This window comes from Prionailurus bengalensis, chromosome B3, assembly GCF_016509475.1.
Source record: "Prionailurus bengalensis isolate Pbe53 chromosome B3, Fcat_Pben_1.1_paternal_pri, whole genome shotgun sequence".
NCBI classification, from domain to species: domain Eukaryota; kingdom Metazoa; phylum Chordata; class Mammalia; order Carnivora; family Felidae; genus Prionailurus; species Prionailurus bengalensis.
In genome coordinates, this window is record NC_057355.1 from 58,962,621 (window position 1) to 58,980,638 (window position 18,018).

The 18,018-nt window shown below is 44.2% G+C and overlaps 1 protein-coding gene across 2 annotated transcripts in view; it reads right to left on the minus strand.

Moving 5' to 3' along the window:
- SORD (sorbitol dehydrogenase) overlaps nt 1-18,018 on the minus strand; it is a 37,456-nt gene that overhangs the window by 7,241 nt on the left and 12,197 nt on the right. For both annotated transcript variants that reach the window (XM_043555531.1, XM_043555530.1), the window contains exons 2-7: nt 16,061-16,094; nt 13,351-13,515; nt 9,476-9,635; nt 5,655-5,773; nt 2,183-2,248; nt 1,036-1,211 (exon numbers count right to left, since the gene is read on the minus strand). In XM_043555531.1, the coding sequence (XP_043411466.1) occupies nt 1,036-1,211; nt 2,183-2,248; nt 5,655-5,773; nt 9,476-9,635; nt 13,351-13,515; nt 16,061-16,094 (720 nt within the window). The remainder of the gene's footprint in view (nt 1-1,035; nt 1,212-2,182; nt 2,249-5,654; nt 5,774-9,475; nt 9,636-13,350; nt 13,516-16,060; nt 16,095-18,018) is intronic.

Genomic DNA, 18,018 nt, shown 5'->3' on the forward strand with positions numbered 1-18,018 from the left:
TCTTGCAGGTGCAAAGTGCCCTTACGCATGACTCAGCTGTGACTCAGAAGGAAGGAGGAAGCCTGTACTGCTGCGAGGAAGCAATGTGGGATGCAGGGGCTTGTGTGCTCAGTGCTGGAGGCTACTGCCACCACCCTCCTCAGCCCAGTCCCTCCCATGCCAGCATGGTTGCCCACTGGCTCCTGGTCCCCTTCTTCCCTTTTCTCCTAAGCAGGGACAGAGTAAGAAAAACTCAGGCACTGGGGCAGTGTGTTCAAGGCAAGTCACCAGGCCTCTTGTGGTAAAATGTAGGCAGTGATAACTAATCTTCACGGCTACTGGGTAGATCTGGCACCACATTTATAAAGTACCCAGCAGAAGACGCAGCACATGGTGAGGCTGAAGCCTAGAAGGTATTCTTTCTCCCTTCTTTTCCTCATACTTGGTATCACTGCCATTCCCCACCCCCATTCCGCCAACTTCCCATAAACTACTGGGGGGTTGCCGAGGTGCAAATCAGGTGTTGGCAGCTACCTGTTGCCAGGTCTGGGACAGAAGAGTAGTGGCCAACTGTGACCCTAAAAATCACCACACCTTTGTGACTAACTAAATGAATGGCTCTCACTTTGTATCAATGACTCAAAGATTGCAGTTTTCCTCAATTAAAGAAGATAGGGATTTCCCACACACGACTAAGGCATGGTTCCCTCTTCCTTCTGTTATCTTTTTACCAATAGCACTGCTTTTATGACCACAGATATGATCATGATAGCAACCCCATTTTAAAGGGGTGTGTCTCTTAACATTTTTCAAGGCCCATATATGCCTGTTACCTTGTTTAGACTTTACACCGACCTAATAAGGGTACTAGACAAGTGAGATTAAAAAAAAGAAATAAGAAAAACCACCAGGGATACCTAGATTACCTAATTTTCTTGGGGGGGAGGTCACATAACAAGGGTGGAGACACCTGTTCCTAGCACTCCTTACTGCTACCTACCCTGCACTGATTTCCCAGAGCTGCCCACCAGCTTCAGTGACCCACATCCTACTCACATAGATGCCCGCCTGGATGGACAGCTCCACCCCCGAGCACTCGATGGTAACTTCTGGCTTGCACCCCAGCAGATCTTCCACTTTACTGGCAATTTCTTTAGGGCTCTCCTTGGATATCTGGAGGACGAAATCAGCCCCAACTTCCTTGGCTTTAGACAACCGAGTGGCAGACAGATCTAAAGTTGAACAAAAGTTTCTTTCAAACTGAGAACTGGAAGGCAGATTGGAGAGAAAATGAAGATGGAGGTGTATGTTTTAGTGGTAATAAAACTCTGGTGTAGTGGGTGGTGTCACTGAGCCCAAACACTTACTCTCTACACCTTCACACTCTCCCATACACACCACACAGCTGCACACACACACACACACACACACACACACACTCTCTCTCTCTCTCTCCCTTTCCCTTCCCCCATCCCTCTCACTCAGATCACTTCTCAAATATCCACTGTTTTACATCCCCACACACCCCTATACACACCACACAGCTCTACATAGCTTCCCTCTCTCTCTCTGAAGGGTACCCAGTCCTCACATATACATTCAGATACCTTCTATACACTGATACCTTCTCCACACACAAAGCACTCACTCTCCTACATCCCTACTCCCCTTATATCCACATACTCCACAATTCTATACACTCACCCACACCCACACTCTCAGATACCTTACACACACACACACACACACACACCCTTCTATACCCTACATGCTTCCACACATACTGTCACAGATAAGCTCTCCTCACACTTGCACACATCTCTCACCCATACCACACACTGCACACACAAACACCCTCCTATAAACATATCATAGATCCCACTAACTCCACCTCATACACACACAAGCACACCTTCTTTACCTCCCGGGTTTGGTCAAATGGACCAGGGGCTAAGCCTCTTCTTACGACTGAGTGAGCAGTAGGGGCATCTGGGGTCCACACATAAAGAGCCAGACCTTCTCCACAGCAGCCACCCTCTGCCCCTGGGTGGGCTTTTCAACCATTGAACCCCGGGGGGAGAAAAGAGGAAGAGCCCCTTTAGAAACCCAGCACTCCAGGAAAGGAATAGTTCTCAAGCCCCTGGCCTAAACAGTAGGCCAGCTGTTTCCTCTTCAAGGAGATTGAAAAAGAAAACCTTCTTACCAGTCACCACCACTTGGGCTGCACCCATTGCCTTGGCCACGATCAAAGTGACCAGTCCAATTGGCCCTAAATAAAGCAGGAAATGGGAGATGTTTGTGAAATATTAAACATCAGCTCACCCCTTGTCCAGGCCATGGACAGGAACCATAGCTTGTGTGCACCTCTGGCATCTACCCTGGTGCCTACCACATAGTGAGGCCTTAACAACTATCTGTTGAATGCATAAGCACATGAATATATGAAGAACTGTTCTGGACATGAAATTTGCTCCTACTGCTGAGTTCCATTTAATTCTCTCAACCTCAAAGCTAGAACTTTTCCATTTACTCTGCTTGGGGAAAATGGCAAATTAGAAGAGGGCTCGAGAAAATATATTTGTTAAGAGAATAAAATGTCTCAGAAGGCCTGGATACACTGTCCTGTTCTCTCTCTGGCTCCTACCCTCTTAGAACCCATCACATCTCCCCAAGGAGAGACACATCCTTTACAGGTGTCCTCTGAGGACCACCTTGGCTTAAGTGACCTGGCTCCATGGGCTGTCCCAGCTGCTCAGGCAGCTCTAGGATGTTCAGGGACTTAAAAATCAGTCCAGAGACCACTTGCTTCCCACAGCATCTGCATGCTGGATGACACGGTTTTAGTACAAAACCAGACCCACAAAATGAGACTGTGCAGATTCTTTGAGGATTTGCTTTTTGACACTGCCTTTGAAAATAATTTTGTGAGTTTCCTCCCAAAGTCAAAACACTGGAAGATACTTGAAATGACCAACAAAGAGGTGATTAGCTAAACAAACTACAATGGGGTATTACACAACTATTAAAAATTATGTCATAATTCGTTCATCCAGTGTGATGGAAAGAGGTTCATAATATATCAATTTTTTTTAAAAAGAGTAGGTAAAATAAGGCATGTTTACCATGATCTCATTTTTAAAAACTGAAAGATTCAGAGCACCTGGGTGGCTCAGTCAGTTAGGCATCCAACTTTGGCTTAGGTTTCTGAGTTTGAGCCCCGCATCGGGCTCTGTGCTGACAGCTCAAAGCCTGGAGCCCGCTTCAGATTCTATGTCTCCCTTTCTCTCTGCCCCTCTCCCACTCACACTCTGTCTCTCTCTCAAAAATAAATAAACATTAAAAAAAATTAAAAACCTGAAAAATTCTACATCAAAATATTCACAGTGGTTCTCTTTCAGGATGATAGGTGATGGGGCTATGGGTGAATTTCTGTGTGTATACACATGTGGTATGCATGACTTCTTTTTCTATGTCAACAAGGAATTACTTATGCAAATTAAGTACACACACACACACACACACACACACACATATGTCACTTGTGGGGCTCCTGGGTGGCTTAGTCAGTTAAGCATCCAACTCTTGATTTCAGCTCAGGTCATGATCTCACAGTTGTGAGACTCAGCCCCTGCATTGAGCTCTGTACTGACAGCATGGAGCCTACTTGGGATTCTCTTCCTCCCCCCTCTCTCTTTCTCTCTCATAAAAATAAATTTTAAAAAATAAAAAGCTTCTGCACAGCAAAGAAAACCATCAACAAAATGAAAAAGGCAACCTATCAAATAAGGAAAAACATTTGCAAATCATATATCTGATAAGGGGTTAATATCCAAAATATATAAAGAACTCATACAATCAACAGCAAAAAGCCAAGCGATCTGATTTTAAAATTGGCAGAGGATCTAAAGACATTTTCTTCATATATATATATATATATATATATACACACACACACATATATATATATATATACACACACATATATATATATATATATATATATATATATATATATATATGTATATGTATATATATACCCAAAGTGGGCCTTGAACTTACAACCCTGAGATCAAGAGTTGCATGTTCTACTGACTGAGCCAGCCAGGCACCCCTAAACAGACATTTTCCCAAAGAAGACGTACAGGTGGCCAACAGGTACATGGAAAGGTGCATAACATCACTCATCATTAGGGAAATGCAAATCAAGACCACAATGAGATATCACCTCACACCTGTCAGAATGGCTACTATTAAAAAGACATGAAAAAAATAAAAACAAAAAGACATGAAATAACAAGTGTTGGCAAGGATATGGAGAAAAGGGAACTCTCGTGCACTGTTAGTGGGAATGTAAATTGGTATGGGCACTGGGGAAAACAGTATGGAGTTTCCTCACAAAATTAAAAATAGAACTACCAGATGATCCAGTAAGTCCACTTCTGGGTATTTAATGAAAAACACTAACTCAAAAAGATATCTGTACCCCATGTTCATTGCACCATTATTTACAACAGCCAAGATATGGAAACAACCTAAGTGTCCATCAACAGATGCATATACAAAGAAAATGTGGTTTATATGTACACAGTGGAATATTATTCAGCTGTAAAAAAAGAAATCTTGCCATTTGTGACAACATGGATGGACTTTGAGGGCATTATGCTGAGTGAAATAAATCAGACAAAGACAAATACTGTAGGATCTCACTTACATGTGGAATCCAAACAAAAGCAAAATGAAACAACAAAACTCACAAATAACAGTACGAAATGGTTTCCAGAGGGGGCATGGTGAGAGGTGAGTGAAATGAGTGAAGAGGGTCAAAAGGTACAAACCTCCAGTTGTAAAGTAAATAAATCATGGGGATATAACATACAGCATGATGATTATAGTCAATAATACCATGTTGCGTATTTGACAGTTGCTAAAAGAGTAGATCTTAAAAGTTCTCATCACAAAAAATTTTTGTAACTATGTATAGTGACAGGTGTTAACTGGACTTATGGTGCTGATCATTTGGTAATATGTGCAAATATCAAATCATCACGTGTACCTGAAACTAAGGTAATGTTATATGTCAATTATGCCTAAAAGGGTGTGTGAGGAACACCAAACACCCACAAGGAGTATGAGCATGTTGTCTGTGTCACTAGCATTAGACACCTAGAATGGTTCAGTCTGAGGCTGCTAGGGTTTTGTTCGGGTGGCTGGAAGCAGGGGAGGAGAGAACGCAGCCAGCTGCAACCCCAATGCAAGCTGAGTGCTGGCTCAGGGTGGACTGGACTCCATTCCTTCCACTGGCCATGGGCAGGACCCACCTCATTCCTGGATGGACCAGGAGACCACTTCTCTGGCATGACTTAAGTTCAGAAAGTCACCTTTCCCTTAACTACCAAAAATATTCCCTGTCAAGTTAAAAAAATCATCCCAAATTACATTCTTTAAATGACCAAAAACAGATATATTGCCTAGGAAATAACATGAAATACTATTATGTCTGCAGATAGTTTATTTAGCAAAGTGCTGGTCACTGAGGGAATGGAACACCGTAATCCTCTTCAACGCAAAAAGATTCTAGGACCAATTCCAGCCATTGGTGGGGGAATGAGACGGGCAGAGGGATCTCCACATTACCCTTTAAGGAACTCATAACCACAGTATCATCTGTTTCTTACCAGCTCCACACACAAAGACCTTGTTCCCCAGGGTGATTCCAGCTCGCCGGCAGGCATGGATCCCCACAGACAGTGGCTCAATCAGGGCCCCTTCCTCGAAGGTGACATTGTCAGGAAGCCTAGGGTGTCATTCAACACACTCAGTTAGTCCCTCTCTGGGTAACAATAGCTAATATTTATTGAGCATTTGCTTATGTGCCTAGCAACATGCTGAGCAATTTACATATATTCATTCACACAAACCTTGGAAGAGTTCTAGTGTAGGCACTAATATTCTCATTTTACAGACAAAGAAACAGAGCCTTGGAGAATTAAATGACTTGTGCCAAAGGTTCAAAACTAGTGAGAGGCTCAAAGGGTTTGAAATGGAAACCAGATAGGTCTGATTCCAGAATCCATGCCATGCTGCCCTGTTCTGAAAATGGGTTTTTTTTGGACAAATCACTTCAGTGAATGTGCACACATTATGTTTTCTTCAACATGTTACCCAAGAAGAGATATGTTGTGATTACCATTAATAAATGAGAAGTTCATTTAATAAGAGGTTAATATGACCACACTCCAGCATCTCGTCTGCTTCTCAAACCTATGTATATAGCCTTTCTGGTTTCACTTCAGCAAACAATCCCAACTATCAGCAGCTTTGCCAAACAGTGATTTAGAAGCTGATGTCACTCTTGTTTGCTGCCCTTCCCCCGAATTGTATGTTCCAGAAGAACCATATCTGATGGCAGCAGCTGCCTGGCTGCCCCTGGACTGGTTGTAAAGGGAAAAGGGCCTCTCTTCCAGGCAGTTGATTAAATGCTGTGTCACCTTCACCACGGGGTTCTTGGTTTTCACTTCCCAGTCCACTGGCATCCTGACCCTATTAACAACCCCGATGATGATGACAGCAAACATTTGCATAAGGCTTTACAGATTAGAGGGCTTTTTCATCCATTATCTCATTTGATCCTCACCATGACCTTGTCAGGCAGGAAGGACAGGCTTTATTTTTACCTTCATTCTACAGAAGAGGAAACTGAAGCTCAATGACATTCAGAGACTTGCCCAAGGTTACAAGGCTAATGAGTGGAAAAGCAAGACCTGAACTCAGGTCTCTGGTTCCACATCCTGCCTGCCCCATATCAGCCGCCTGCTAGTACCAGCAGCAATGTGGTTCACGTCTCACTTCTGCTAATTCCTCACTGTCCAGTACTTTTATTCAGGGCCCCCAAACCTCCACATGCTAGAACATGAAAATCCTCAAGTTCCAAAAAGGAAGGTGTCAGCCAAACCATGTGCTTGTTCCCATGACCTGTCACACTACTCCACAGAATAAGTAATGAGGCTTACAGTCGGCCTCTGCCTGCTGCCCCCCACCATTTCCTCCTCCCTCCCCTCTGCGTCTCTCACATTGTCTCCCCTACTTCAATCTTCTCTCCTGCTCAGATTGCCACCATCACCCCTTCCCACCCAATGTGACCCATCAATTCTATAAAAGAGATAAAAGTTTGAAGTGAAATAATGAAGACTCCCAAACTCTCCCAAGGAATCACCAACCATACAGCCTCAGACATGCCTGCCCCTTCACATCTGGGACTTCCCCCAAGGCTTGTGTGGGCTCTGAGCTGAGGGTGGTCTTTGGTCAGGAATGGTGTGCCGCTCTTAACCTTCACTCTGATTTCCCCTTAGCAGAACACCCAGGAAAATGGGACTGAGGATGGTGATGATAGAGGATTATTGTGGTGAGATTGTTCTACTCATTAGGCAGGTGCTGCCTTAATCACCTAGACAGCCACACTAGCCACACGGGGAGGGCAGCCTGGCATGTAGGCAGAAGCACCAGGAAGAGTCCTGGGCCCAGGGCCTTTGCCACTGACCTTTGGAGAGTCTCTGGGTCCTCCTCTATGCTCCCACTAACCTGACCTTGTTCAGTGGGAGGGAAGGGGGATGAGAACACTCTAAGTTTCTTCCCAGCTCTGATCTTTCCTGACTTTATAAACATCAGAGAAAAATGCAACTTGGTGGTTTTCACAATAGGGTTGAGGGAACAGCAAAAGGATAATCAAGAAGTCAAGGGGGAAGCAGGAAGATAAAAAGAAAATAAGGTGGGTAGGAAAATAAAGAGGCCGTGGCAGTACAGGAATCCTCACAAACAGAAACCAGAGAAGAGGGTGTGGGTCCAGGGCTGGTGTGGGGACATGAGCAGAAAGCACCCTGGGAGAAAAGGAGAGGTGGGGGGTTGCACGTCCCCTAGGGGCCCTCCTCAGCCCTCCCATTAACACTACCAACAGAATACACCCTCCCCCACCATTGTCTACAAAGGCCCACCCACCCCCATCCCCAGTGCAAGACTTCCTTTCATACCTAACCTGTACTATCCCCCAGACACAAGGCCATATCTATGACATATCATGGCACCATTCATTGAGCACCTACTATGTGCCAGGCCTCATGCTGAGTACTTGATAAACTTTTCTCATTGAATTCTGTCAATAAGCTATGCATTTAACCATATTGGTGCTATTATCATCTCCATTTTACAAGCAAAGATATTGAGGTTACAAAGTTTAAGTAACTCGCTGAACGTCACACAGTTGGTCGATGGCAGAGACCAGCGGTTAGTCTTGAAATTTATCATTTTGCTTTTCTACCTTTCATGAAAACCTCATTTGGTGCCTTGACTTGGAAAGGGCCCAGAAAAGGGAGGATGGTCGGAAGCCACTTGCTGAAAGGTAGACTCTACGCACATAACTTGCTTTCTTCTAGAGCAGTTAGATGTTGACTTAAACGCATCACGAGGTCTGGCCTCTGACTCCTCTCAAGGCTTCCAGTAGGCACTAGAAAACTCAGATCTATCAGACTGCCCCTGTAATGGGCACCTGGCCCCTTTCAGACAAGCCCCATCCTGACCAACAGAGCCATAGCTGGGGCCAGGTCGGAATGGGAGGAAAACACACCTGTCAGACAGTCAGAAGGAAAGAGGCACATCAGCACCCCAGAGCTCCATGGGTGCAACACTGCGCTTCTGCAGATACCAATTCTCACCCCAAAACCATTTTGAGAGTTGGGGTAGGGCAGTGAGCACAGGACAGGAATTTAAGACTCTCAGCTGCCCCAGCTTGAGTCCTTGCTCTGCTCTGCAGTCTCTTCCTGGGTCTGCACCCTTGCACAAAACTGCAGTCCTGGTGCCCACCTCACCATTATTCTTATGAAGGTTCAATAAGATGAGGCATGCAAAGCACTTATTAGTAAAAGGCCAGGCATGTGGGAATAATAATTGTGATTTCACACGCATTGCCTCATTTAATCTTTGGGTGATTAAATGAGACTGAAGCAGAGGAAGGTTAAGTCATTTCCTCAAAGTCACTCACTAGGAGAGAGTGGATCCAGGGTCCTGGACCCTCCATGGAGCCCTGGCTCCATGCCATGCCTCGTCTGTAAGCCCCAATTGTTGCTGTTACTGGGGGTCACTGCTGTAGTAAGTTCTCTTTCCTGGGAGCTGCCTTGGAAACCAGTAATGGAGGATGAACCTCAGCAAGTTATCTGCAGGATGGCTGGAGAGGAGTGAGTGATTTTGGCAACAATTTTCTATTGTTGCTCTAGGAAACGGGAACTTCAGCCCAAAGACTAAAACCAAGTACCGTGAGTCAGTCTTAGCCCTAGTCAAGCTGCCTTCCCTCAATGCCCCCAGAAGGGCCTGTGGAGGGGATGCTTCGTGTCTGAAATTATAAGCTGAAAAGAACAAAGAAATGACCGCAGGAAACTAGGAGAAAGAACCCCAACCAAAAAGGAGGGGGAGAGGTCCCAGGTGGCCAGGCCAGGCCTTGGGCACTAACTTGTAGCAGAAGTCAGCGTTGTGCTTATAGAACCGGCAGAGGTTCCCGTCATCAGGGGGCGTGGCACAGAAGAAGATGGATGGCGACAGATTGTATCGGCCAATCTTGCAGAATTCATCCATTTCTCGCAGAGCACCTGGCTCGATGGCAACACGATCCCCTGGAGAGGAAAACGTGAGCAGGGGCAGAGCTGCTGTGAAGGGGCACATGCTCCTGGGGAGATGCCAGCAGGGGGAGACACCCACCTCCCCGGGATCCAGGGCCCCCTAGACAAGCTCAACCCATTAGTGCTTCCACAGAAAACTCAGGATGCTACACAGAACATGACCAGCACACTTCTCCAGACTGGTTTGGCCTGCCCTTTTACCAACCATGGAACAAGCCAATCCACCCCTCAGCTCCACAACCACTTCCCAGCTTGGGAAACACAGAACCAGTCCATCTCTAAGGCAAGCCAGGTCCAGGATTCATCTTAAACCGCTGCATGGAGTTTGCAGACATTTTTTTTTTCTTCACCTGCTTTGAAAATATGGGCCAAGGCCTTGACAAACACAGGAGCCACAATTATGGCATGCCTTATGTTCAGTCTGGTTGCATTCTGACAATAACTAGGAGTTAGGTGATCCCCAGTTTGCAGACCTGCTCAGGCAAATGACCCACAGAGGTCTCGGGCTCTGGCAGAGCAGAGAGTAACTTCCAGGCTTGTGAACTAATGTATGTCTCCTCTACCTCACTGTGCTTGCTTGGAAACCCAGGCCTAGAATTGGTCTTCTATCTTTTCATTATGAAAATTTTCAAACTGGGGCGCTTGGGTGGCTTTGTCAGTTAAGCATCCGACTTGGGCTCAGGTCATGATCTCACGGTCCGTGAGTTCAAGGCCCGCGTCGGGCTCTGTGCTGACAGCTCAGAGCCTGGAGCCTGTTTCAGATTCTGTGTCTCCCTCTCTCTCTGCCCCTCCCCTGTTCATGCTCTGTCTCTCTCTGTCTCAAAAATAAATAAACATTAAAAAAAATTTTTTTTCAAACATACACTGAAGTTGGAAGAACTGTACAGTGAACACCCAGATGTCCTGCACCTCGATTCTTCAATTAACATGTAGCTAATTCTCTTTATCACATAGCTGCCCATCCATCCCATCTATCTATCTCTCCTCTATCCATTGAGCTGATGCATTTCAATGTAGCTTGTAGCCATTAGTACACTCTATGCTTAAATACTTCAGCCTGCCTATTGTTAACTAGAGTTCAAACTTGTTTACGGTTCTTTTTTAAGGTAAAATGTAAATATAGATAAAATGCACAATCTTACATGGATCACTAGATGAATTTTAAAAAAATGCATTCACCTGTGTAATATAAGCCCCTATCAAGATACAGGATATTACCACTACCTTGGAAACTTCCTTCCTTTGTGTCCCTTCCCAGTCAGTCCCCAGCCCCACCCGCACAGGGGTGGAACAGTGGTGCTAGGGCCCTCCTTAGCCTGAGGAGTGTCACCCGTGGGAGGTTTTCCCTTTACTAAATAGGCACACCTTAAGTTATTTTTATGCCTTTGCATTAAAACTACCTACAGAATAACACAGGGTCCTGGGATGTAGTTAGCGCTCATTAAAAGTAGCGGCGGCAATGATAATAATAGTAGCAATATAAGTAGTATTAACTATTTGCATTGTATTTATCATTATTATAATTATCTGAGCTGGTGTTATTTTACAGGAAATTCAAACTATAAGATAGATAGCCAGATTGTATTTAAATTAAGAATTTTTCCATGCCTTATATTTATTGATTCTTTAAGATTTGTGTGAAAACTTTATCAACAAATGTTAAGAACTACTCTGAGTGTGTTCCTTCTTTCTAGACTAGTTGATTAGAATTTTCAGTCCAAATTAGCATATGAAACACTTAAATAAAAATTTTGTCTTCTCCAAGAGAAAAAAAAAAAAGGATCCACAGAAATTCAACCATATTTATGCAACCATAAAATATATTCCCCTAACCTGTGTGTGTCCCTTCCTTCTATCCCTCTCTACTTTCCCCTTGGCCCACTGAACTTTCTCCAAATTATGGTCTACCATTGACGATAACTTCTGCAATCTAGCATTCAAGGGTCTCCATAATCAGGTGGAGTTTTATATTACTCAGTTTTGTCTTCCAATTATTACATTGTAATACTATAATAATAACAACTCACAGCTGTACAGTGGTTTTTAAAGAGGGACTTGTATATAGATTATGCATTTTTATCATCTCCACTAACTCCCCAATACAGAACCTCTACTCTGAGCACCATAGATTTATTAGCGACCCAGATATATTATGCTCATCTCTGTGATTTTATTACTCTGTTCCTTTAACTAGAATATTAGCTTCAGACCCCTTCACTAACTCAAATACAAAACCGTTTTCAAGTCTCCAGATGCTGGGCAGGCCAATGGTTCTGAGCACTTGCTTTAGAGTCAGAAAGACCGAGACAGGCGTCCCAGCTTGAGACTCACTAGTGTATGACTCTGCCTAATCACCATGCTTTACTTTCTTCATCTGTTAAGGAAGAAAATAATGCCTACCTTATACAGTTGTTTCAGTAATGACATACATAATTATACATGTAAATATTTAACATGGAGGCTAACAGTAAAGCAATGAATATTAGCTACCTTCTTCCTACAATTATTATTGTTAAATATCCAGCCCCAAGATGTATCTCCTCCATGAACCTTCATTTAAGACCTCTGCCCATCACAAATGCCCTTTCTTTGAACTGCTAGAGCCAATTCTTTCTCATATCTTATAGTACCCAATGGTCTTATTCTCTAATTATTGGTATTTATGTCCTGATGTCTGGTCTTCCCAACTAGATGAAAGTATCCAGGTATCATATCTTCTCAATTCTCTGTATCCCTCAAAGCACAAGGTTGGACTCATTGTGGATTGCACTCAGCACTTATTATAACTGAAATTTAAAGAACCCCCACACTCTTTATTATGACTAGTATTTAGATATCTGGACCCACAGGTAAGAACCACTCAGGAGCTGTTGGAAACTATGAATCTTCCCCTTTGGGATAGCCCCACAAAATTCTCAGGGGCTTTCTCAACTTCCACTCATGATGAATGGAGAGCCTGACACAAGTCTCTCATAAGTCTCACATAAGTGAGACACAAGTCTAGCTTCTTCAGGGCCAGAAAGTTCCTCTTCATGTAGCTGTGCTCAGAGAGCCTTATAACTGAGAAATGGTATCTCCTGCCAACCTTCTTCCCTCAAATGATCTGATGTCGTTTCCAGGCTGTACAGTGGCCTCATCAGCAAAGGAAGAATAAAGCCAACAGTTGGCTGTGTCACACAGCTCGAATTTAATTCACTTATTGGGGAGCATCACAGGCTGCCAATAGCTGAGAATTCCTCCCTTCAAGAGAATGAATTAAGCAAATCTAGAAAAATATTGACAGTTTTCCAGTCATCCAATAAGATCTGCGACTGTACCAAAGACCCTGGTTCTCAGCATGTGGAGACAGTTTATGGTTCCTATGCCTGGAATGTTTCCCCCACCCCTTTAACTGGTTTATTCCTTAGTTGCCTTCAGGTGTTGGATTAACTGTTCCTCCCTTCAAGGAGCCAGGGATCTGGTTAGAACACCCTGGTCACCTTTTCTTCTCTGTTGCCCTCAACACAACTGTACTTAAGGAACTGTATGTGTGTCCCAGGCCCGTCTTCCTCTGTGGAAGGTAAGATCCAGGTGTGTAGAAATTGAAGACTGTCTTATTCACTGCTGTAACCCCAGGGTTTAACAGAGGGCCTGGCCCCAAGAAAGTGCACACAAATATTTATTTATGTTGAGGGATAAATAAAACAGTGAGTTGAAGGGTTTTGCTGACCTGGCTTTAGGTGCTTTACCAATGATCCCACTTTTACAACTGTTCCTGAAGCTTCATGCCCCAGCACCATTGGCTTCTTCACAATAAAATCCCCAATTCGACCATGCTGCCAGTAGTGGACATCTGAGCCGCAGATTCCAACGGAATGCATCCTCAGCAGCACTTCTGATAAAAGGAAGGAGAAAACAAGTGAGGGAATGAACCATCCTCCCTGCAGCCTGAGGCACCACCATACTTCCCTTCTGGACAGGAAGAGGGTTTGGTTTCAAAGGCCAGATACAACCACAGAGGGAAACAAGCTAAACAGCAACACTAATGAAGGCTTACAATCCAGGAAACGCTTCCACAGAGCAAAATAACTGCTTTTGAGGGTTAATGCTATGTGTCAGCTCAGCAAGGCTGTGGTGCCCAGCTGTTTGGTCAAACAGAAGATGTTGCCGTGAGGCTATTTTTTAGATGTAACTAACATTGGAGTCTACTGACTCAATAAGTAAATTGTAAAAAGTAAAGCAGATTACTCCACCTAATGTGGGTGGTCCTCATCCAATCAGTTGAGGGCCCTAGGAGAAGATTGAGATTTCCTGAAGAAGGAATTCCCCAAGACTGAAACATCAACTTTGACCTGAATTTTCAGCATGCTGGTCAGCCCTACAAATTTCAGATTTGCCAGTCCTCACAATCACATGAGCCAATGAAGATAAATCTCTTCCAGCCCTCTCTCCACATACATATATAATAAACCTATATATAAACAAATCTATATGCTCAATCTCTCTTTCTCCTCTCTCTTTCTTGGTTCTGCTTCTCTGGAGAACTCTAATCCACTGCACAAATAAGATATTATTAATGGGAAGAAATGTATCAACCATGTAAGGGAAAAACTGTTTTCTAGGAGAGAGCTGTTTCCAGACAATATGCTACGCCTGAATCTTACCAATTCCTGAGAGGAAGGCTGGCAAAATCTAGGCTTGGCAACACTTTGTGAGCTATCTGGCTGCGTTCTGCATGCCTGTTGTTCTGTTTAAAAGTGCAGATTTAATTTAAACCACCCAGAGATTTCAACTGGTATTTCCCCTTCGCAGGTTTGAATAAAGTGAGATGTGTTGGTATTGTTGTTGTCAGTTTTCCAAATTGAAAATAATGATGCTACTGAGCCCCTCTGCAAAACAAACACGAAAGGATTACTGGCCCAGTCTGACTAAGGTGAGCACGTTGCAAGTATCTTTGCAAGTATCTCCCTGAGAAAAAGCTCTGCCTTAGAAAGACAAAGAGACCTAAAGCTCTGCTATGCATGCAGGTGTTGCACACCCTGCCTTTGCCACACATCACGGGTGATCCACAGGTGTGGTTCTGTAGAATCTTCTCTGTCCTTCTCAGGGTGAATACTGAGATCAAAGGTAGAGAAAATGATCTCAGAGTTTCCTCTCTACCAATTTATAATAAGAGATTAAATTTCACTTGCTAGAAACGCTAGCTGAAATTTATTATTTCCCCATCCAATCAAGGGCAGCAAGAGACGAGAAAGAAAAAGCAGAATGTTGTATCAGAGAAACAGTACCAGGGTCCTTTGGGTCCAAGACAGCCCTTGTTTGGCTGCTTCTAGAATCCATACTAACTTTTCAGGACACAGTGAGGTGCTCTTTCATGTCTCTGAAACACCATATCTTGGTGAAAACACTTAAGCCCTAAATATACATTATGTGTTAAACACTGATAGAAACAGCTATTGTCTATATTCTTATCACTATAAATCAACAATGCAGCTGACCTTTGAGTAGCAAAGCTCTTGAGATTCCAGGAAAGTTGCCTTCAATCTGATGTTGACACGGAAGCTACAGCTCCGGGGAAAGGTGGGAAAGCACATCCCCAACTCAAGGACAGAAAGGAGACCTGAGTGGCTGGGTGCTGGGATGAGCTATCTATAGACACTCTCCCCCTTGTTCTCAGCCTCACCACAGAGTCCTGCACATTATGAAGTGGGACTCAGGGGATGAGAGGGATTGAAAAACTGTCAGCAGGTATCTTGCCCACGCCAACAGGGCGGCATGACTTCCCCAGGTACAGACACCACTCAAGGAAATGTGCATGTCAGCTGGGCCTCACAGGCTCACCTGGTGAGAGGCCGGAAGACTGGAACAAAGGTGGCAGGAACCCTGCCCCAGAGTACTCACCCGCTGTCTGTGCTTTGACGGTGGGGTGTTGCTCCATACAGCCCCTCCCACCCCCACTGGACAGAAAGTCCTAGTCTTCTTCCAATGACGCTCTCTTTTCTAACTAAGAGATTAAGTTCTGTGGACTTCCTCATTTTCCAAACTGGGGTAAGGGTTAGGGTTAGGACAAGATTTGGCCACCCAAGCGGCAGCTTATATAGAGAGAGTAACTAACCTACCTCTATTGTTAGGTCAAACAAGGAACAACTCTGCCTTTTCGTCCAGAAATTGAAGACATTTAATGTCAAAAACTCTGGGACAAGTCAGCAGTCTGATGTGGTAACTCTTCTGGGTCTATCACTGTTTTTATTCCATGTAGGAGTCAAGTTGAACCTATCCAGTCATGCTGTGAATAACAGACTGGGTTTACAGCCTAACAAAAACACAGTTTTTAATTGGAGGTAAAGTAATAAACAGAAGGAAAAGGGGGGTAAGGGAGCAATGCACAGGTGTCTCCAGGGTAAATAATAAGAAGTAAGTCAAGTGTCCCAAGGACCTACCATTTGGTCCTGGTTCAGGGATCGGATAGTTCTCCTAAAGGAAATAAAATAGAAAAACTATTTAGTATGCACAATAACTTTCCCTTATGAACATTTTCAACTTTTTTTTTAAGTAGGCTTCACACTCACTGCAGAGCCCAACATGAGGCTTGAACTCATGACCCTGAGATCAAGACCTGAACCGAAATCAAGAGTTGGACACTTAACTGGCTAAGCCACCCAGGTGCCCCTCAACTATTTAATTAATGTGGAGTTTCATTCAAATGCTTCTTCTAAGAATTAACACAGGTTCAGACCACACTGCTACCAGGTGAATGCCTGAGGGGACACACTAGATAGTGCTGACTCTAACTGCTGACCTCACCCCACCCACGGATGCAATTTACCCCGGACTAATAAAACGTATATATGCTCCCCTAGGCAGAAAGGATGTTTGGGCTGTCTTCCTATCAGATCCTGCCCTCCTCAAAAACCACATTCTTAAGATACAGATTTGTTTGGTCTGGGAAACTCTTATAGGGAAAGGATAGGGTATGTGGTAATTCTATGTGAGGGTTTTGATCTCTACTCATACCTTTACATCAGCACACGGACCATTGCTTGGTCCTCTCTTCTGAAACCTCCCATGTGGACTTTCAGATGCCCTTTGGGAACACACAGGACCTGCATTTTGACTACTCTCCAGGTTCAACAAGCAATCTAGGGCATCTGGGTGGCTCAGTTGCTTGAGCATTTGATTTCGGCTCAGGTCACGGTCTCATGGTTTGTGAGTTGGAGCCCTGAATTAGGTGAGCTTGTGCCCTGCCTCTGGTGAGCCTAGCTTCTCTCTCCATCTCCCTCTCTGCGCCTCACTCATCTGCACTCTCTCTCTCTCTCTCAAAAACAAAAAAAAACCAAAAAACAAAAAACAAAACCAATCTGAGCTATTCTGGCATTCACAGCTATTATTATTATTATTATTATTATTATTATTATTAACATTAACCAACATTTCTTCCCATTGCTAACTAGCTAGGAAATTCCTGGTGACAAGAAGGAAGGACAATGAGTGGCTAAATCCAAGTGTTCATTTTATGAATTCTTTGAAGGCAGCCAAGAAGAGGAAGGAATGTAAAATGTTCACTGTAACAACTATGTGCCAGACAACATTCTGGCTTCACACACATCATGGCACATGGCCCACAGTTTGCAGATGAGAAACCTGAGGCTGGGAAGTTAAATAACTTGGCCAAAGCCATACCACCACAGAGTGGATAAACCAGGACTAAACCTGATTCCCCAACTGCCTCACTGCATCCCACACTGCACTCCAGGGGTAGAAGATGCCTTTTCTCCTTCCAGGGTGATGCAAGAAGCAGCCAGACAGGTGATGACAATGTTGGGGCTGGGCCCCATGCACAGTGCTCTGTCTGGGAGGGGCACTGCTCAAAGCTTGCCCCCTTCAGAAAGCCTCCCCCAGATGCTTTAATAGGGTAGCAGTAAATGACACCCGAGCTATTTTGCTAACAAAATAACCTCGATGCCAAAGACCATGCCTTCAATCTCTTCAGTCACCAGGTACAGTGTACTGCCTCAAACATGGAGGGGAGGGAGAGAGGTTTGTTCTTGTTATGTAACCACTGTCCATGACGGACACCAAGGAAGGTCTGTGGTTCTCACTCAACTCAGATTACCAACCTTTCTGTTGATATAGCTTGATGCTAATTTGAATTCCTTGTCCCCAGTGGAACCAAGTCCAAAGAGACAATTGCTAATGCTGATTAGCTAACATTGACCAACTTTTTTCTACCAGGTCCTGTGCTAAGTGCTGCACATGCATCACCTCAGTTCATCCTCACAGTGATGTGCCCATGGCAGCACTATGATAAAATTGGTGGAACTATATCCAAAGCAGCTTGATGTGGGGAAAACACTTCTCAAGGCAGTTTTTCATCTCTTGATAACTTAAACTGGCTACC